The 22,556-nt window shown below is 43.8% G+C and overlaps 1 protein-coding gene across 5 annotated transcripts in view; it reads right to left on the reverse strand.

The window, feature by feature from the left end:
• The window catches only part of VPS13A (vacuolar protein sorting 13 homolog A), a 148,429-nt gene that overhangs the window by 102,567 nt on the left and 23,306 nt on the right, over positions 1-22,556 (reverse strand). For all 5 annotated transcript variants that reach the window (XM_053409056.1, XM_053409055.1, XM_053409058.1 and 2 more), the window contains exons 9-15: positions 20,618-20,698; positions 19,785-19,842; positions 16,073-16,200; positions 12,126-12,232; positions 8,840-9,011; positions 4,724-4,786; positions 2,066-2,195 (exon numbers count right to left, since the gene is read on the reverse strand). In XM_053409056.1, the coding sequence (XP_053265031.1) occupies positions 2,066-2,195; positions 4,724-4,786; positions 8,840-9,011; positions 12,126-12,232; positions 16,073-16,200; positions 19,785-19,842; positions 20,618-20,698 (739 nt within the window). The remainder of the gene's footprint in view (positions 1-2,065; positions 2,196-4,723; positions 4,787-8,839; positions 9,012-12,125; positions 12,233-16,072; positions 16,201-19,784; positions 19,843-20,617; positions 20,699-22,556) is intronic.

Here is a 22,556-nt window from a genome sequence, read left to right on the forward strand (position 1 = left end):
TCCTCTCTTTCTAATTATCATCCCATCTCTCTGCTGCCTTTTGCTTCTAAACTTTAGGAGCACGTTATTCTTTCTGTTTTGATTTTCTTTCTTCTAGCTTGGCCCTGAATCTCCTGCAATATAGGTTTTGTTCCCTATACTCCACTGAAATGGCTCTTATGAAGATGAGTAAAGACTTTATTGCCAAATCAAAAGGCTTATATTCTATCCTTAATCCTTTTTTTATTTCTGCAGTTTTTGATATGGTTGATCAAGCTCTTTTGCTGGGTTTCTCAGTGACCTGGGATATTCTAAGGTGGGTTGCCTAGTATCTGTAAGGCCATTCATTTATTGTTTCTACAGGAGGTCATTCATCATTTACTTTTCTTGTTACAGTTGGAGTTCCCCAAGGTTCTCTTTTGGGTCTCCTGCCGTTTCTTTTTACGTTTTATCCTTGGGCCAGCTTATTCATTCTCATGGGTTTCAATATCATTTGTACGCTGATGACATTCAACTCTATTTGTCAAATCCAGATCTTCCAGCATTCAGGCGCAGATTTTAAACTGTTCTGATATATAAACTTGGATGCTTCATTGTTGTGTAATACTTAATTTCAGCTAAGGGTGAGCTGCTTTTTTTCCCTTCTACAAAATCTTCTCCATATGTGTTCTATATATATATTGACAGTATTATTATTCTCCCATGGAGCAGGCATGTAGGCTGGGTTTCTATTTTTGTTTTCCAGTAACAAGCATCCTTTTTATTGGGTGAAGGGAATTACAAGACTGGCCCTTGGCTTTCCCTATTGCTAATAAAGTGGTGGCGGCCCCTCCCTCCAAGAAGCTGTTGCAAAACTTGCTTAACATCCGGAGTACAGGTCTTCTGATCCATTGTACTACTTTTGCCGTGGGACGGTGAGGAGGTGCCCGTCTGCGATTACTACTTATGTATGACCCCTGCCTCTACATATGGCCATGTGAAGAACCCCTTCTTGCAACTGTTCCCACTTACAGGACTTTGAGCTTCCAGTAGACACTAAAGGCTCAGTCAGTATCTTGTTGTCAAATGAGCCTCACCAACACGGGAAATGACCAACAACACTCCTGCAGATGATCTCAGTGATCAAGGAATGTAACGGCTAAGACACCATGGACCTAAGTTGCTCAGAGCTTGAACATGTTTCAGTAGTAGATGGGCAGCCAGTGTGGCTGTTTTAACAATGATTTAACATGTTTTCGATCAGAAGTCCCCATCAGCAGTCTGGCTGCCACGTTTTGTACTAGCTGGAGCATCCGAACCATACCCAAAGGCAGCCCAAATAGAGTGCATTACAGTAGCCCAGCCTCAAAGTTACCAATGCTTCTATCCCTTTACCAAGAGATCCTTTGTACCAATACTGAGAGTACAAATCACCTCGAATTTGTAAGGAATTAAAATGTACTAAATATTCAGGGGAAATTCAGTAAATAAGCAGAAATTCAGCAAAAACAACTTTCCTATTCACCTGTTACAGATATGCCTAATGACTTTCTGACAGATAATTGATTTGGGTTTATATCCATCATGGAAAAAAGCAGTCTGGACAGTAACAGTAACAATAAATTAAATAGGTTGAAATCCAACAATTTCAGCTTTTCCAGTCACCTGCTAAATATGGTTATGATTTATGTTCAATGTTGAGGACTTATAGGAAGGCTGGTACTGATACAGAAGTTGAAGGTCTTGTATCATCTTAGGAAATAGAAATTTCAAGATTTTAAAAAAATCTTCAATTAAGAGTTAAATCTCTTAACATAAAGAACTCATTACGTTCTTAATAGTTGCAGTGCAATTGGATGGTCCCTGGATCTCCAGTCTACAAAAGGAGTTCTCTGCACGGTTTGGCATCTAGCTGTTCTTTTTAAAAAATCAGGGTATTCCCCATAGCAACATTGCAGGATGTGAACTCCAGACTCTTTGATGGCATCTATACACCATTTGAAGACTTCTCAGTTTCAGCAGGGCTCTGTTGACAGCATATTATTCCCAACCTGGGCAATTTGGGAACATTCACAATATTCCTAAATCAAAATAGACATATACATACCTTTGGGTTCTTGTGTGGATTCTTTGCCTTTTCCTCCAGTCCAACCCCACATCCAACTAAACCAGCCACCAGAGTCTTCATCATCTTGTTTAGCCCCTGCTTTGAAAATCTTTAATCCAGCCTTAGTTGCCTATTACGCAAAACAACACAATCTTATTTAAAGTTTAACATTCAACGGAGCCAGTGTTTTTTTCCTGGGGGGAAAAGTAGAACTCATCAATCAATCAATCAATAAATGGCTAGATAGACAGATGCTGTGCCACCCCCCCACCCCCAGGCAGTGGCTAAATGTAAGAAATGATTAATAAACTCAAGCAGACAATGATCTGGGTTAGAAATGGCCACAACTTTATTGATTAGAGAGGTAGATGGATTTTTGGCTTGGGCATTGGGTGTATATATCTGTTCCAGTCCGTCCCCCCATTAATTTTAAAAAGGTAAGGGAACTCAGTTCCCCCAAGTTCCTGCTTAAAAAAGCTTGCTTCCTAGTAAACATGGCTAGGCTTGCACTGTGACTTCAGATTCCTGGTATGCGCCTTTCACTAGGTGTCTGGTACCTTGCTTCTTCCACCTTCGCTCAAGATGGCAATTTCCCTTGTTGTGAATCCACAAGAGCCAACACACACACACACAAGGTCCACTTCAGGGGGTTTCCCCCTTTTTTCTTTCTTTACTACCTCCTTGCTTTGCTTTCTCTACATCCTATCTTCTCAAAACCAACAATCCTAGATTGACTCTGACTTACTTGGAAGCGAGACCCACTGCACTGAGTGGGATTTACTTCTGAGTAGACATGGTGAGGATTGCAGTGTCCCGTCAGAAGCTCCTTCCCCTTCCCCCCTTTCCATCCAATGTTTTGCCTCAAGCCTTAACAGAGCTCTCTCCCATTTCAGAGGCAATCCTAACTTTTAAATGAGCTGCTTTAAAGGGGAAGTTAAGAAGTCAGCAGCAGCAGGTGCCCCCACTCTGCTAGGTGCTGGGGTGGATTGCACCCTGTGCCTTGCAGAGTCAGACCCGGGCTGCCACCAGGTCCAGCACTGGCAACAAGCAGCTCTGCCTCACCCAGCCCTACCCACTGCCACCCCCGCCCACACTTACTGGACACTGGGGTTCTGGATCACGGGCTTTACTGGTCAAAGCAGGAGCCTCAGCAATCGCCCTCTCCTCCCCTGGAAACAAACCGGGACCGCTCCAAGAAAAAGGAGCACTAGGCCCTGGTGGGCTGCCCCCTTACCTGCTTGTGATTGGCTAAGCAGATAGCCAGCCAATCAGGATCTTTTTCTTTCTTCACTTCTCTCTTCCCTGTGCCCCCCAGCCTTGTGCAATGGCGCATTTACACATTTTTCTCCTGTGGCCCCCTTGGAATAACCATATGGCCTTCAGTTGGGAAACACTGCACTAGTTCACAAACACGCAGAATGGAGCAAAGGGGGCTTTAAAGTAATGGCAATTTCCTCCTCCACCCCTTAATTTTAAGCAACAGCTTCTCTCTGGAAGAGGGAAGGGAAGGCTCAAGGCCAGAGGTCGGCAACCTAAGGCCCATGGGCCAGAAGCAGCCCATGAGGGTCGCTTAACCGGCCCATGAGCGGCCCCAAACCGAGCTGCCCACTCGGCAAGTCCCCGTGCGCTGCGCTAAACCGGCACAGGCACAATTTTCGGCATCTGGACATACACAGACGCGATTTCCGGCGCCACGGACTTGCACAGACGCGATTTCCGGCATCGCACTGCGCCAGTCCAGCCCACAGGGGATCTCCGCGGGAGTGATCCAGCCCATGCTCAGTAAGCCTTGCCGACCCCTGCTCAAGGCAGTATCCTGCTTTCTGAGCTGGGTAGCTCAGCTCACAAACAGGCAAAATGCAGCAAAGGGAACTTTAAAGGCATGAAAAAGTGCTTTCTTCCTCTTGAGAAAGAAGGAGAGACAGGACAGCTTGCAAAGTGCAATGAACTTCCCTGCACCTCTGCTCAGCTGGTTCACAGAGAGGCCCTGCCTCTCCAGCTCAAGCAAGCAAGCAGGAAGAGCAGGGCTGTTTGCAAAGCTGAAGCAGAGGGAGGTCAGCTGTTAGGTGGGAGAGCCTTAGCAAAGCCCCACTGCACCTCCTGCTCCTGAGGAGACCCTCTCTGGAGCTGCAGAGGACGGCTGCTTTGGGATCTGGAGAGGGTCTCATAAGCCAGAGGTGCAGCAGAGTTTTGCTGAGGTCTCTCCCCCACTCCCTGGCCTCCTGGGGGTGACAGAACTCTGTTCCAGGGGCATTCTGGCTCAAAAAAGCCCTGAATAGAGCAAGTGTGTAGAAATCAGGCAAGGTGTGTGAAGATCTGTATCAGAATGTGGGAGCTCTGGAGGAGCAAGTGCAAACCTATGTTATTGCTTGGTAATTTAAATTATATTGGAAACATATTAATAAGTAACTATAACTTGAAAATTTAATTGTTGAATCTATAGACATCCCAAAAGGAGATGCGAAGACTGAGGTACTGGAGCTTATTTGAAATGTATATACAGAAACTGTTCCATGGAAGTTTAATTTGAGCTTGCTGTTGTTGAAGACTTCTATGCATTTCTCCAAACTAGGAGCAAATAGAAGCTTTTTAACCTCAAATATGTTAGACAACTAACTCATGGTTTCCATAAAATCAGATTCATTTTAGAGCAGTTACCTCAAATTCTGCCTGTTGTCTTGCCAGAGTGATGTTGAATATGTCCAAGGTCTTCTCTAGTTCCTACAAAGGGGGTTGAAAGTAACATAAAATGTCACTACACAGAGTAATGGCAAAATGGCTCCTCCATAATTATTTATGAAAAGAGAAATGTAATGGTAGATCTCTCCCCCCACCACCCTGGTCAGAGTTAGAGGAAGTTGTGAGAGAAAGTTGTGAAACAGTTGCGTTACAATTTATCAAGGTTAAATGATATTTGTATTATCATGAACACTACTGTGTGAATTGTTACATATATTTAAACTTTAATGTAGCAATTACACACTGTAATTTTCATTTCATTTCCCTCTAATCTCACTGTTTACAATTCCTCCCTCTACTCCATCAACCTGCCAAAGTAACACTTCTTGCATCTGAAGAAATAGACTCTAGTCCACACAAGCTTATGCCATAATAAATTTATTAGTATTTAAATTACTACCAAACTCTTTGCTGAAAAGGCACCATAGTAAAATACAAATTTCAGGAGTACTGAAGGGAATGATACAGGGGATATAGGAAAGAGGCTGGGTGGCTTTAGGTAGGTCCTATCGCAGGAGACCAGAAATCAAATTACACAATGCTATAGAGAAAAGTAAAGAATCAGAGCCCAGTGGAGTCCTTCTTTATTTATTTATTTATTTATTATTCATTTCTGTACTAGTACAATTCAAACTTAATGACTAAATATAAATGGTGCCTTGAAATTAGGAGTAGGCAAAATAGGGGCTATGAAAATAGAAAAATGCTTTGGGGAAAGTGAAGGAAGATTAGGGCTTCAGGGGTCAGAATGGAAGTATAAATAAATGAAATAAGAGCACAGAAGAATTCTGGAAATATACCAGGCTGCCTCATAATAAATTTGATGAACATTACTTTCAATGAAATCAAAAGAGATGCTGCTGCTTTGATCCTGACTATCCTCTCTGGAGAGACACTTCTCCCTTCACTGTATCCAAGGGGGTGCTGAGAAGGATGATATTTTGAGCGCTTCTTGAAAGGCTGGCGCTTTCACTAGGAGACTGAGGTGCCATTTCTTTTGTCCTATTTTTGAGCACAACGAAGAATATGGAGTAGAGACCACAAAGACGCTGGTGTGAAGGAACTGGAACTATAGCTCCCATGGAAAGACAGTGAATCAAAGACCAAACAGCTTGAAGACAAAGTTTGTTTTTTGGTAGTGGAGAAGGGACAAAATGATCGGGAGGAACCAAAATGAAGTCTATTAGGTAACCTTCTGAAACAATTTCCTTAACCTAGCGGTCGGAGACAGACTTTTGCAGGCAGGAAGAAAGCTAGAAAGATGAGCCGTCCACAAGAGACGTCACTGAGTTCATTGTTTGGTTGTCTGCATTTGAGGAAGCCTGGAACCGCTGGAACCCTTTCCTCCCTTGAAAACGTTAACAAAAGGGGTGGGATCAGAATCTAATAGAATTTGTCTATTTGGGTTCAAAAGAGGAGAAAGGACTGAGATTGAGAAGCATTTGGTGAGAAACTGGCTGGTCACTTGTAATCTCTCTGGGTTAGCAAAACTTTCCATTTTTCCTTTGATTCAATAAGGACATCTTTCAATTCCCAAAAAGGTGACCGACGGAAAAGGGAATGGTAGAAAGGTTCACTTTAGATGCTGCATCCACATTCCAGCTCTAGCCACAAAGTGCATCTGGCCGCTACCTGGGACACCACCGCTCTAGCTGAAAACTGAATGGAATCCATAGAGGCATCAGCCATAAAGGCCTGAGCCTTTAGTAGCTTACTCAGACTTTGGTGTTGATTGCAATAAGTCCTCAAGCCACACAATGCATGCTTGGTCACATGATGAAGCAACCCAGGAAGCTCTTAAGGAAAGGGCAGCTGCTTCATTAATTTACATGGAGCGAACTCCAGCCTCCTGTCAGTCATATCCCTGAGTTGGGCATCTCCCTCCCGAGGGATCAGATGATGAGATGAAAGATTTAACACCAGTCAGTCTGTGGCAGGGATTTTAATATATGCCATGAATTCAGGATCCATATCATATAACTCGTCAGCCAGGGCATTATTCTTTCTAGAATACATAGGCGTGTCAAGCTCAGACTTAACAACCACCTTCAATACTGATGGCACCAACATAAAGTTAGCTGAGGTGCTGCTATTAGTACAGACACCTCACTCCCTGGTTTTGAGGCTGACATTTTATCAGACTGAGTTAATAATTCCAATGTGTGCATTATCTTATGTTTCAGGATGAGGGCACTAGCCTCTTGGAACAGTCTTATAGAAAAGGATTCGTCTTGAACAGAACCATCACTCTAATCATCATCAACTTCTGCTTCTAGCAAAGAGGGTGGAGAGGAAGGAAAAGAAAACTCATCCTCAGCCTCTTTTCCCATAGAGATGAAGGAGTTAGGGGAAGAGACCCTAAGATCCGACTCCAACTGCCCACCCCCCGGTGGCAGAATGGGTTGCTTAAAAAAAAAACTTAGGCTGCTTCTTTGGAAGTAAGTTAAATGCAATTCAGTGAAGCAATTAGGGCTTTCTTTAACTGCTCAATCAATGAGGCTGGAAAGGTTTGAGAAGTGGGTGGGTGGAGTGGGGCACCTTAAATGGCTGGCGAGGGAACATGACACTCTTGTACCTGTTCTGCCGAAAAACCTAAGAATTCTGGCTCAGAATCTGATAAAGCATCAATCTGTCCCTCACCAGCAGGTGGCAGTATAGTCTTAGCATTTGACAGAGTAGAAGCACTTTTAGGAGCTGAGGCTTGCTTTGTATTGGCAAGCCTGGGACTAAGGTAAAATTATGGAAGAAAGACGCCTCTTTGGAAGGTCTGGGGGAGCAGTCTTAGCAAATCTCCCAGATTAGAGGGCACCATGCTGTTTTTGCTTTGCTTTTTTGGAGGTGGGCTGCTTCAGCCACAAGTGTTCTCTGTGTGCCATTAGAACAGCAAAGAGGCACGCGCACGCGCACACACACACACATACAAAGAGAGAAACAAAAAGCCTCTGATTTTCACCAAATAAACACTCAACTCCATTTGCCACACCATGGACCAGGAGGAGGAATATATATATTCAGCCCAAAGGTCTCCGTTTGCCACTCCGTGGACCAGGAGAAAAGGCAGGCAAAAGCCTCACGCCAAACTTGGTTCGCTACACCATGGAGCAGGAGTGGGTGGGAAACAGAAGCTACACTCTCTCTCCTTGTCACAGCCGCCGGCCAGGAAGATGAAGACGAGGGACAGGCACTCAGCCGTCGCCAAAGCAAACCAGAAGGCAGGCAGGCAGGCAGGCAGGCTTCAAGATCAAAGGCCAAGAGAAGCAGGCAGGCAGGGACTTAACAGATACGCTCATTCCGTTGCCAGTGTAAAAACAGCAAACTGGGAGGAGGTGGCCAAGTTGTTTTTAAATCAGGGCAGGAGAACGCAAACACCACACCACCAGTCACACAAGTAGTGCGCACACCAAAACGAAAGACAGAAATACAGTTGTGACCCCCCCCCCAAATGGCAGTGGCCGCAGAGGCTGCTGAGGGAAAGGAAAAGAGCGCGCTGGCAGTGGGCCGCTGCGCCTGAAGGCGGGAACGGCCATTGGTGCTGCGGCAAGGGCACCGGTTCTGGAAAATTTATCAGTGTAAGTAAACAACTAAGGAATAAAAGAAAGGGGGCATATAAGCAGAACAACCAAATGTAAAGAGGAAAGGGGTTTTTTGGGGGGCAGGGAACCACAACGCACAAAGAACTGTAAAACTAAAATGATAAGGGGGTTCAGGAAAAAAGGAAAAAAGGGGGTTCAGGAACTACTAAAAAACTTAGCTGAGTCAGGAGAGCTGGGAGGAATGTACTGTCTGAGTCTAGACAGGAGGAAATACTGAGTCCAGCCTGCTTCCCACAAGTCTTTGCTCCTGTCTAGTGTCTTGCGACAGTATGAACACCCTTTCCACTGGATATGATGCCCCACAAACTAAAATGGTGTACCATAATATGTAAGTAAATATGCAACACCAGCATTTAGAAAACTATCAGGAAAAGCAGACAGAATTTTTAGTGTTTATTATAAAAGTTAATCTCCAAATTAACAGTAATTTCAAAGTACTAACTTCCAGCATGTTCAAACATTCCTCAGCAGGCTTCTTTGATGTTATTTTTGTTTTGTACAGATCTCTATAGCTCTTCCCTTTATTCCTATGGTAACGAATATGTTCCCAAGACCACATCTGTAACTTCGGTTGGACATTTACTTCAAGAATGCCAAGTATAACGTACTTCCACCTAATGGGGGGAAAGAAAACATTTTGGGAAAGCACAATATGAAAAAGGATTTTTCCTTTTAAAGGACATATTATGAGTCTTAAGTTGGTGCAAAAGAACCCAGTTATTGATTTTCCTCCAAAGCACACAAAAGTTTAATATGTTCTTATGGGATGCTTATGGAATTCTCCCCTACCAAATTTTTGGAACTTTTTACCACAACAGCTCCAAGATTTCAGCAGAATCCAGATTTGTCCAGCTTTCCATTTTTTGAATGTGTAGCATTTCATAAAATCATAGAATAGTAGAGCTGGAAGAGACCCCATGGGACATCTAGTCCAACCTCCTGCAATGCAGGAATCTCAGCTAGATTGTACATGACAGATGGCCATCTAACCTCTGCTTATAGAAACCTCCAGTGAAAGAGAGTCCACAAGCTCCTGAGGGAATCTGCTCCCTGAAGTGTAGATTTGAGAAGTTGCTGATGATACAAATGGGTTGGGTATTACCCCTCATCATGTGACAGAGGCAGGAGAGCAAAGACCTCTGGGAGGCAGGTGCGGTCACCTCAGTTTTTTCAGATTTGCCAAGCAGCATTACACATTGATCTTAGCCAGAAAGGAAAATGTATAGTAAATTCCCCTCCTTCCCATATTACTGCAGACCACAGTAGAGATGGGTACCATTTGTATCATCAGCAACCTTTCTCAAATCTACGCTTCCAAAGGTAAGACCAATTGTCCTAATAGTACTTCATTCAGCAGAGCTTTACTTGCGCTGAAGGCAAATGAGCGTAATGGTTATCAAATCCAATACAATCAGGATTGGCTCAGTCCATATAAAATCCAGTTGCAGCATTTATGAACTTAACTCATAATAAGACTAAACCTTAGCACTAAGAAACACCACACCAGAAGGAAGAGAGAGAAAGAGAAAAGTAAGACCCAGGCTCCTTTTGGCCTATATTTCTAGTCAGCATGACTCTGCAGAATAGAGATAAGAGAACTAGTTCAAAGCAGCTTCCCAGAAGGCATAACCCAAACAATCGTTAACCCTTCTGCATATGCTTCTCTCACACATAGAAGCTTCTAGTAGTTTATTGTATTGATCAGAATAGGAAAGAATAGGAAAGATCTTTACACATGAGATCAATACTTTCTGCACTAAGAAATGCAAACTGACAGGAATATGACACATTTTCTCGTAGAGACTGAATGAAAGGAAAGAAAGGAAAGTCAAGGAAAAAGTAAGAGTGAAGCGGCAAGACACAGGAGGATTATTATTTTTTTACCTCAGCAGAGAGAGAGAAAGGAAAGTTAGAGACCAAACTCAGAAGGAAATTAAAGGGAAATAAGAAAAATTGGAAAACACCAGAAAAAACAACAGTAAGGAACAGCTGAAATTTGAAAAAGTTAACTGAAAAGGAAGATCAGTGAGAGCCAGGTGAAAAGATCTGATCCATCAGGCAGGAGAGAGAAAAACTGAGGGGACTGCACCTGCCTCCCAGAGTTCTTTGCTCTCCTGCCTCCATCACGTGACGAGGGATAATATCCAACCCATTTGGGTCATCAGCAACCGTCTCAAATCAGCTCTTACTCTCAGAAAGTTTTTCCTGATGCTGAGTCAGAATCTACCTTCTTGAAGCCACTGGCTCAAGTCCTACCCTCCAAGCAAGAGAAAACAAGCCTGCTCTATCTTCCATGTGACAGCCCTTCAGATTCTTTGAAGATGGCTATCATATCTCCACTCGGCCCCCCCATTTCCAGGCTAAACATACCCTGCTCCTTCAACCATTCCTCATAAGGCTTGCTTTCCAAACCCCTGATCATCTTGGTTGCCCCCTGCAACACACGTTCCAGCTTGACAATATCCTTCTTAAATTGCAGTGCCCAGAATTGGACATAAGTCAGAATAAAGGTAAAGGGACCCCTGAGCATTAGGTCCAGTCGCGGACGACTCTGGGGTTGCAGCGCTCATCTCGCTTTACTGGCCAAGGGAGCCGGCATACAGCTTCCGAGTCATGTGGCCAGCATGACTAAGCCGCTTCTGGCAAACCAGAGCAGCGCACGGAAACGCAGTTTACCTTCCCGCCAGAGCAGTACCTATTTATCTACTTGCACTTTGACATGCTTTCGAACTGCTAGGTTGGCAGGAGCAGGGACCGAGCAACGGGAGCTCACCCTGTTGCAGGGATTTGAACCGCCAGCATTAGCTCTTTTTGCTGCCTCATGTTAAGCTTGTGGAGACCCCTAGATCCTTTTCACATGTACTATTGGCAAGCCAGGTGTCCCCCATCTTATATCTGTGCAGCTAGTTCTTCCTGCCTAAATGCAGAACCTTACATTTGTCCCTACTGAAATTCATTTTGTTAGTTTGGTCCCAGTTCTCCAATCTGTTAAGGTCATTTTGAACCCCAATCATGTCTTCTGCAGTATTAGCTACCACTCCCTGCTTATTGCCATCTGCAAATTTGATGAACATCCCCTCAACGGGCCCAAGACAGAACCCTAAGGCACCCCACTTGTCACTTTATTTCAGGTTGATGCGGAACCATTAATGAGTACTCTTTGAGTTTGGTCCGCCAACCAGTTACAAATTCAGAAAAGCCATAGTAAAAAAAAGTAGCTCTAGGTGATACTTTTGTTTCTTCCAAAGAAGAGAGGCCTTCTGGAGACAGGCAGCATTAACTTTTTTTAAAGCCTCCAAAAGAAAAGCAGTAGAACAGAAATGAGGGACATATGCTCATCTCCAATCATAGGGTTGTACCAGATTACCGGTAAGTAATATGCTCATCTCCATGCTCAGAACAGACCTATTAGAAATGAACTTGAGTTATTCATGACTAACTTAAATCCACTGATTTTAAAGACTTTACTCCAAGTATGACACTGGACAGAACTTATCTTGTTTAACAGTCTGAAATATGTTGTAATTATGTTGTGCACATTTCAATACACAGCTAAAAGACATATGAATTAATACATACAGGAGATGAGCTAAAACCCTCCTGGAAAATATATTTGAAAATGAATTCATGCCTGATTTTTCTCTCAGAAAGAACAATGTTGTTTTGATTAAAAAAAACCTCACAGGTAATTTTTAGAAGCAAGTTATTTAAAAAAATGGATACGTTACCATTTTTTGGCATTGTTGTGAACAGGAACATCTGGCCTGTATTTCCTGTATGGTAAATTTCGAGTCATCATATCAATTGATTCAAGAAGCTCCATAATACTGAAATACTGCAGGAAAAAAATGTTACACTTAGGAGTTTTCTTACAAAAGAATTATAACAGAACCTTAAAAACATTATTTTTAGTACAAGCTATTTGTTAGCAGAACTTTCTTTTTTAAACTGCCAATAATGTATTTAATGGAGAAATGCAGGTATACAAGTAGGATTCTGCATTAACCATCATCTTGCCAAAAAAGAAAATCACACTAAACATGACAAATATGTGAGTGAAAGCATGTTCTGCTCTAGAGACACACGTTAACTAATTCTAGATTAACTACTGGGTGAAACTGGGTGAAACAGAATTTTGTTCTTTTTACTGAGTAAATGGAAATTTGCAGAAAATATCATTTTTCTCACTCACTCAGTGAAGGAAGACATGTGAATGTTCATAATTGAGTGTTTATTCCAAAATGAGCAGTTAATGCTGCATTGCAAATTGTCCATTCAAGGGGACAACTGCTGTAGAAGCAAAGACAGAGAAGCAAAACCTTTAATGTCAGACCCTGACCTAAGAATCTTGCCAGAAGGAATTGAGCCAAACCATTATTTGTTTTAAATAGAAATTATTATTGATTTTCAACATAACATAGAAATTTCCCCCATTTGACCCAGACAATTGTTGATAAGGCTCTTGCTCTGACTTGGTGATGTTCCCAAATGAATAACAAGATGTCCGACTGATACTAGCACCATATACCGTATTTTTCGCCCTGTAGGACGCACCGGCCCATAGGACGCACCTAGACCTAGATTTTGGGGGGTGAAATAAAGGGGGAAAAATTATTTTCCCCCCCCCAGGCGCGGGGCTGGGGCGGGGGAAGCTTGGGCTTCCCCCAGCCCCCAGAACAGGACCCAGAGCCATGCTGAAGCTGCGTGCAGCTTTGGCATCACTCTGGGAGCTTGCGGGGCTGGAGGAGGGGAAAGCCATCCGCCAGCCTTCTAACCAAGTCAGGGGACAGCGGGAAAGGCGCGCTGCGCCTCCCGCTGTCCCCCGAGTTTGCGGGGCTGGCGATGGGGAGGAGCAGGCTTCTCCCCCCCACCAGCCTTCTAACCAAGTCGGGGGACAGCAGGAAAGGCGCGCTGCGCCTCCCGCTGTCCCCCGAGTTTGCGGGGCTGGCGATGGGGAGGAGCAGGCTTCTCCCCCCCGCCAGCCTTCTAACCAAGTCGGGGGACAGCAGGAAAGGTGCGCTGCGCCTCCCGCTGTCCCCCAGGTTTGCGGGGCTGGCGATGGGGAGGAGCAGGCTTCTCCCGCCCGCCAGCCTTCTAACCAAGTCGGGGGACAGCATGAAAGGCGCGCTGCGCCTCCCGCTGTCCCCCGAGTTTGCGGGGCTGGCGATGGGGAGGAGCAGGCTTCTCCCCCCCGCCAGCCTTCTAACCAAGTCGGGGGACAGCAGGAAAGGCGCGCTGCGCCTCCCGCTGTCCCCCGAGCTTGTGGGGCTGGCGGTGGGGCTCTCCTGAAGCCTGGAGAGCGAGAGGGGTCGGTGCACACCGACCCCTCTCGCTCTCCAGGCTTCAGCGAAAGCCTGCATTCGCCCCATAGGACGCACACACATTTCCCCTTCATTTTTGGAGGGGAAAAAGTGCGTCCTATAGGGCGAAAAATACGGTAGTCTTTGACCAATGAGCTGAAGGGCATGCTGAAACTTCTTTCTCATAAGAAGCCAGGCAAAAGAAGAAACTTCCTCAACAGCTTCATCCTATCCCAAAAGCCAAGGTGTGCAGCAGATGGGCCATAGAGCTTACTTCAGTGGCTTGGGAGGGTCATACGTGTAGACCCGTGGCTTGACCCTGTCATGTGAGGGGGTGTGAGCAATATACACCCAATGCCTAGGCCAAATCCAGCCTACATCTGGAATCAATAAAGTTGTGGCCAATTCTTAAATCCCAAACTTTCCTGTCCTGTTTGTCCCCCTTCTTGGCTCAGGCCTTACTCTGGGGGTGGGGGTCACTGTGAGTATGTCTGCAATGTATAGAACACACTTGTTATTTTTCCTGCATATTGCTCTGATATCCAGCAGGTGGCAACAAGTTGTCTCTAAACTTTATTACAGTATATTTTAAGTACAGTGGTACTTCTGGTTACAGAGGCTTCAGGTTACAGACTCTGCTAACCCAGAAATAGTACCTCAGGTTAAGTACCGGCAGCAGCAGGAGGCCCCATTAGCTAAAGTGGTGCTTCAGGTTAAGAACGGACCTCCAGAACGAATTAAGTTCTTAACCTGAGGTACCACTGTACTATTTTAGGCACAGGGTGGAAAGACCTAAAGCAGCTGATACACTTCATTCAATGCCCTGTTGTGCTCCTTGCCAGCAGGGCAGGCATGAGGGCAGACAAATGTTCTTGCACTCCTCCTTCCTTTCATTTCCTTTAAAAAAAAATTTCCTTGTCATTCAGAGCTGGACAGGGGTAGTTTTTGCCATTGCTTGAGGGGAGGGCATGTCAGAGGACTGAGAAGTTGCTGGATCTACCCCAGCACACAGCCTTTTCAGTTTTACCAAAATAATAAGGATGATATCCGCAGTAGATTCTGTGGTAGTGGAGAAGGGGCATTCAATACTGGATCTCCCTCTCTGAGGCTGGAACACTCTCTCTGCCCTTGGAAAGGATGGTCCAATGCTTCCTACAGTCCCTGAGATAGCCTCTCATGGACCATAAGATTACATAGTTTATTTCATTGTTTTCTCTGTTACTGTTTAGTGTATTGAATAATTTATCAATGCAGCCAGGTTTTTGCATACTGAGCTGATTTGATTGTATAATTAGATTCAGTCTCTTTTGATATACAGTGGTACCTCGGGTTACATACTCTTCAGGTTACATACGCTTCAGGTTACACACTCTGCTAACCCAGAAATACTACTTCAGGTTAAGAACTTCACTTCAGGATGAGAATAGAAATTGTGCTCCGGCGGCGCGGCAGCAGCGGGAGGCCCCATTAGCTAAAGTGGTGCTTCAGGTTAAAAACAGTTTTAGGTTAAGTACGGACCTCCGGAACGAATTAAGTACTTAACCCGAGGTACCTCTGTATGTTATTTATGCATTCAGTGTATTATTGCTCTCACTGTATAATATGGTATTATGTACACAGAAATGAATGAAATCTGTTGGCCTCACAATTCAGTTACATTAAAATTATTTCTTTATTCAATTCATTTTTCCCCACCCTTTATCAAAAGATTATCAAAAGATTCTAGGGCAGTGTACAACATGAGGAACACAAATTTGATAATTCTTTCTCTATATAATTTGTACTGTCTAAGCCACTAGCAGGTGCAAGAGGCACATGGAATGAGCCTGAATTTGGAATTCAGCCCTTGCAGAAATCCACCTGAATCTGACTGGGTCACCCGAGGAGGAGTATAGGAGAGGGAGGTATTTCCATGACCTGGAGCGGAGGGCCTCTCCTTGCACCTTCTCTGGCCCCTAGGAAGACATTTTGCAGCAGATGATGGGAATAGGGGGGAAAGAAAGATAAATGGGGTAGCGTGGGAAGAGAGATTCTTTTGAAGGGAAGCTATGGATGGGAGAGACAGAGAGGAGACATTCCAACTCTTTTGTGGTTTGGAAGTGAGGAAGAACACACACTACAGTTCTGGGGAGGGAAACTGGGGCAGTGAGAGGGGGTGGGAAGCAATGCAAGCAGGGGGACACCATCTACATATGAAGATCAGCTGTAGGGGTGGGTGGGTGGGGGTGCGGAGGTGTTATCATTATATTATTGTTATTATTTTAGAAAGTTCATCTGCAACAGGAAATGTGTTAGGAATGTCAAGTTATAATGTGCTTCCGGGTCCATGAGAAAAATGAAGTTTATTTCAATTCAAATCATTTCTGGAAAGTTACCTGTGGTTTATTAAGTTCTATGGCTATATCCTGAAGATTCACATCTAGATCTAGTTTTGGTGCAGAAAAGTCAACATCAGATCGTGGATTCATACGGAGCTTGGCTTTAGCTGATATTGGACGGAATACTACAACAAAAAACAGATTTTTTTTTAGAATAAGGCAGTCAAAAGGGAAGTGGATCCTGTAAACAATTTTATCATTTATGAGTAGATCTTCTCTTCTTTGACTATTGTGAGCAAAGAAAACAGGATTCCCTGCTACTCACCAAGTAGTAACGCTTGTCTTCGTGAACACTTCCCCAATCACAAGCAGTGTGCTTGCTAATGTAGTCTATATGAGTAGAACTATGCACAGAACAAAGGTTCTGTTGTGAAATGAGGGAACCCATGAATGAGCCAGCATCCCTGAGGCAACCTCCTCAGCTGTCAGTGTGGTACAGTAGATGGAATGTGGTGGTTCAACAGACCTCATCAACAAAACACAATATGGCCTTGAGGCAGTCACTAGCTTTTCTAACTTTCAGTCAAACTTATTGGTTTAAACTTTATATAAGGATAAAATAGGCAAGCTTATGTTGGCCAGAGCACTCCCTTGAAGAAGTGCAGAACATTGATGGGAGTCTGAGCTTTTTGCTAACTACTGCACATTACCCAGGAACTAAGAATAACCCCTGATTTACCTTCTGACCACACCTGGGCTATATACCTCACTACCTACTTGAAGAAATCACCATTGTTGTTATTACTGTTATTGTTATTATTGAGGATGATGATGTAAGAACAGGAAGCTCATAGAGGAGAAAGATTCCAACATAACAGTCCCTGACCTGCTGTTATTACAGATATTCTCCTAGCTGAGAGACTACTGGTTCTGCGAGACTTTAACATCCATGCCAAAGCAGCCGGCTCTGGGACAGCTCAGGACTTCACGGCTACCATGACAACCATGGGGCTGTCCCAACATGTCACCAGCCCAATGCACATGGCAGGCCACACTCTGGACCTTGTTTTCTTGGGCAGAAAGAGGGTGGTTTGAAGGTGAGGGACATTGACATCAGTCCCTTGTCATGGTCAGATCACTTCCTGTTGAGATTTAGGATGTCAGCACCTTTTCCCCTCTACAGAGGCAGAACCTATTAGGAAGGTCCACCCTCGGAGACTGATGGATCCAGTGGGATTCCAAACAGCTGGGGGGGGGCATTCCAACTGACATGACTGGCGCCCCTGTCGAAGCCCTGGCCGACCTCTGGGAAACCCGAATGACTCAGACTATTGACACAATTGCACCTGAGGATCCTCTCCCACTTTGTGGAACCTCATTGGGCCCTTGGTACACTCCAGAGTTTAGGGCGAGGAAACAAGCTGGGAGACAGCTTGAACACAAGTGGAGGAAAGATCTGAATGAATGTAACCGAACACTGGTAAGGGCTCATTATCGAGCCTACCTAGTGGCAGTGAAGGCAGCAAAAACTTTGCTGCCTCCATTGCATCCTCATTATGTCATCTGGCAGAGTTTTTCCAGGTTGTACAGGGCCTTTTACAAGCTGGCCCAAAGGAGGTGATAGAACCGATGGTAGCTTGCTGGTAGTTCGCTGTGACTTGTCTGCAAAGCATTTTGAGGATAAAATCACTTGCATCCACCAAGACCTTGACTCCCCTGTTATAGCAGATGAATCCCATGGGGTGCCCAGAGCACAGTCTAGTTCTGTTGTGTTGAATGAGTTTCAGTTGGTAAGGCTCAAGGATGTGGACAAGGTGCTGGGATCAGTCAGGGCAACCAGTTGCACTCTAGACCCTTGCCCTTCTTGATAAAAACCAGCAGGGAGGGAACAGCTGGCTGGGTCAGGGAGGTGATCAACACCTCTTTACGAGAGGGGGTGGTTCCTGCCTGTTTGAAGGAGGCAGTGGTAAAGCCTCCTTAAGAAACCTTACCTGGATTCAGAAAACCTAACTAACTACCAGCCAGTTGCTAACCTCCCTTTCCTGAGCAAGGTTCTGGAGCAAGTGGTCACAGACCAGATCCTGGCGCTTTTGGAAGCTGATGTTCTGTACCCATTTCAATCAGGCTTTAGGCCCAGTTTTGGCACAGAAACATGTCCCTGTTAATTCTTCTCGACCTCTCAGCAGCTTTTGATACCATTTACCTTGGTATCCTTCTGGAGCGACTCTCCGAACTAGGGCTGGGTGGCACCGCTTTGCGGTGGTTCCAGTCCTACTTGGATGGTCGTTCCCAGAGGGTGTTACTTGGGGAATGCTTTTCAGCCCTGTGGAAACTTCAATGTGGGGTTCAGCAGGGCTCAATTCTTTCCCCCCATGTTGTTTAATGTCTACATGAAAGCACTGAGTGTGATTATCCAGAGGTTTGGAGTACATTGCCAGCAGTATGCTGATGACACTCAGCTCTACAGTGGTACCTCTGGCTGCGAACGCGATCCGTTCCAGAGCCCCGTTCGCAACCTGAAGAGAACGCAACCTGTGTCTGCGTGCCGCGATTTGCCGCTTCTGTGCATGATGTCATTTTGAGCGTCTACACATGCGCGAGCGGCGAAACCTGGAAATAACCCTTTCCGGTACTTCCGGGTCCCCGTGGGACGCAACCTGAAAACGGTCAACCTGAAGCAAACGCAACACGAGGTATGACTGATATTACATCTGCAGGTGAGGCAGTCGAAGCGCTGGACCAGTGTCTTGCCTCAGTAATAGACTGGATGAGAGCCAACAAACTAAAGTTCAATCCAGATATGACTGAGGCACTGTTAGTGGGTGGTTCCCAAGACCAGCTGGGTAGGAGTTCGCCTACTCTTGATGGGGTTACACTTCATCTGAAGGAGTAGGTTCGTAGCTTGGGAGTACTCCTAGATACTTGGCTGTCGCTCAAGGCTCAGGTGGCCTCAGTGGCCCAGAGTGCCATTCATCAGCTTCGGCTGGTAACCTAGCTACGCCCCTATCTGGACAGGGAAAGCCTAACCACTGTTGTCTATGCTCTAGTAACCTCAAGGTTAGATTACTACAATGCGTTACACATAGGGCTGCCTCTGAAGACGGTTCAGAAACTTCAGCTAGTGCAGAATTCAACGGCTAGGTTGCTCACAGGAGCAAGATGGTTTGAGCATATTACACCAATTCTGGGCTGACTGCATTGGCCACCAATTAGTTTCTGGGCCCAATTAAAAGTGCTGGTTTTGACCTATAAAGCCTTAAAAGGCTCAGGAGTGCAATACCTCAAGGACTGCCTCTTTCCATATGAACCTGCCCGGACCCTGAAATCATCTTCTGAGACCCTTCTTCATGTGCCTCCTCATCGAGAGGTCTGGAGGGTGACAACATGAGAACGGGCCTTCCTTGCAATGGCTCTCCATCTGTGGAATGCTCTCCCTAGGAAAGTTTGCCTGGCGCCTTCATTATACACCCTTAGGCACCAGGCAAAAACGTTCCTTTTTAACCAGGCCTTTGGTTGATTTGATTTGACATTTGATGCCCTTTTAAATTTTTCTTTTGGGGGGTGTTATTGGGTTGTTGTTTTTATTTTGATTATATATATTGTGGTTTTGTATTTTGATTTTGTTCTGTGAACCACCCTGAGACCTCTGGGTATAGGGCAATATATAAATTCAATAAATAAATATAGACATCATCAGAAGGACCAGAGCTAGAGAACTACACAATCATAGAAACTATATGTGGAATTACAGATACTATGAAGAACTTACCAAAACTGTAGCCTTCGGGAATCATGTTAGTGCCCGCAACTCCACTTTTTAAGTTACTCTTTTGTAGAGGAAAGGGGAAATAGAAATAAAGTGTAAAAATGGAATATTAACATCCAAGACCAGAATGCTTCAAGTCAAGCTGTACTTTCCTGCTCAGCAGCTAAATAAAACTATTTTCAAGATACAAGGTCTGATTGTCTAATCAAAGTCTCTCATTCTCATATATATATATATATATATATATATATATATATATATATATATATATATATATATATCCCCCCCATTTCCAGAAAGATGATCTAGAAAGATACAGGAACTGGTCAGACTTGACTCTGTAACAAACCTTCTATTTAGCAGCATTTTGCTACAAGTATGAGATTCCCATGACATTCAGAGCCATAGAGGGATATACTTTCTTTAAAAACTGTGAGGAAGAAAGAATTTCAGCAAGTCCAACCTCTCCCAACCCTACACAATGTACACCTGTCAAAATCCCACCCTCTCTAATAATTAAAGGCACTGGGACTTTTTCCTATTTTGCATTTGGTCATCCTACATCATTTGAGGGTGAGAGATATTTAAGAATGATTTGATACTACCTTGGTTATGAAGGACAGTACATAAATGCCTTAAAGTAATTTCTACCAATTTCAGAAGGGCTTATTCCCAAGTAAATTAGGACAGGACTGCAATGTTAATACAGTAGAAAGAACAATACATTTTGAGTCCAAAGACTTCAAATCCAACATATTCAACAAAATGCAATCCCTACTGAGCAAACCTTATCTTGAAACAATTTATGGCATTAATATCATATTTTTTTCACTCACCAAAGATTCTTTAAAACCACCCTGATAAAACATTTCAGACTTCACATTCCAATATGCAAAAAAGTTGTCCAATCGAACGAGCTGAAATCAAAAATTTAAGCAGAATCAACGGAATTGTCACCTTCAGTACTTTTCCATGAAATACATAGGATCCATATTTTTCTGTTTATAAGACACACCCATGTATAAGACACCCCCTGTTTTTGGGAACTCCAAATTAAGAAAACACCCCTCAGCACTATCAATGTATAAGACAAGCCCCAATTTCAAACCTAATTTTTTGGTTTAAAAAAAGCCTAGTCTTATACAGAGAAAAATACAGTATATTAAACATACAAATGTTTGAGAGGAAGCTTCTGCACACATGCCACATTTTGGGGGATTAATGCCATTAATTAAAACATATAGGCTTTTTAAACATGGTACCCTCAGGATTTGATCACAGACACATTTAATTAAAAACAAATCCTGTCGAAATCAATTAAAATAAGGATAAGGGTCAGAATACTATGACTGGTTTAAGGATCAGCGTTTTTCTTTTTCTCCCAGAATACCAACATATTGCAGTTTGGCCAGGTTCTATTAATATGCAAAAATAGCTCAAGTATTCAGTACAAATTAGTTACCAGATATACACTCTAGACATCAATCCACTGCAACAACTTTTCTTTATGAGCTACTATGGCAGTTTTACAAAATTCTCCATTATGCTCTTGCAGTTTTTAATGTATGTGGGGGAAGCTGGTACTGTCTGTGAATTTTGCCTGTTTTTTTGTGTTCCTCTGCTTTTTAGAGATTGAATATTTCACTCCACAATGCTGTATCTCATATGGGATTCAGCTCTCATGGCTGTGTTGTACTATCATATTACATGGTCAGGTGGTGGTGTGTGAAGTGCAAGAGCCTTTCGTCTCATCTTTCCAAGCACCAGCAATATTCCAAGCAGTATCTTTCCCTTCATATTCCAAGAGGGATCATTGGGACTGAGAGATCAGCTCCAGGAGGAGAGAGAAATTCCTTCCAGAAGGGAAGGGCATACACAGTTCAAAACTGACACTCCCAGAACACTAGCTATACTTAGGCTAAAGTGAAAACTGCAGTCACTGTCCTCATTAAATTAATAGTGACTTATATACATAACCAAGAAATCTGTAGAAAATGCATTATTTATTTGAAAATTACCTCTAGCCCAATGGCTTAGCAGCAAGTAAGTTTTATTGCTAGCACCTCCATTTTCCTCGCCTTGTGAGAAACAGAGCTCACTGAAATTACATGCTGATTTTAAACATTAGATTACTTGTACCTCGGAAGTAATGAGTTCTTATCCAATTTAAACAAGCTATTTCAGGCTTGTAACATATTTGCTATTCAACTTATTTCCTATTATTTCCGCTCTGAGCCCGGCCTTGGCTGAGGAGGGCGGGGTATAAATAAAAAATTATTATTATTATTATTATTATTATTATTATTATTATTATTATTATTATTATTTGTTGTTTGGATGCCCAAATTGTATTAACTCCAATACAATTTGGATGCCCAAATTGTATTGACTGTAAATAGGAGACGTAAGAGCTCTGCAGGCATTATAAGCCCTCACTTGAGTAGCATCATATGGCAGAGAGGGAAGACCAAGCTCCAGTTCTGTCACCCTGTGCAAGCTGCAGAGCAAACCTTTGAATTGGGGAGCCTGCTGTACTCATGAAGACTCCCCACATGATCTAGAGCCCTGATCTTCCAAGGTACAAAATCATGCAGGGACTGCCATGAGGCTTCCCATTTAAAAGAAATGTCCTCTGACTGGTAGCCCATTCATTCCCGCTCATTGTCACACCTGTGAGAGACTGTAATTCCTGAAGTCATACTTTTTAAAACAGGTGCAAGATAGCGGATGATCTAACCCTTTCAGAGTCATGTCACTGAAGCTGTATCATGTTAA

The sequence above is a fragment of the Podarcis raffonei genome, chromosome 11 (genome assembly GCF_027172205.1).
Source record: "Podarcis raffonei isolate rPodRaf1 chromosome 11, rPodRaf1.pri, whole genome shotgun sequence".
NCBI lineage: Eukaryota > Metazoa > Chordata > Lepidosauria > Squamata > Lacertidae > Podarcis > Podarcis raffonei.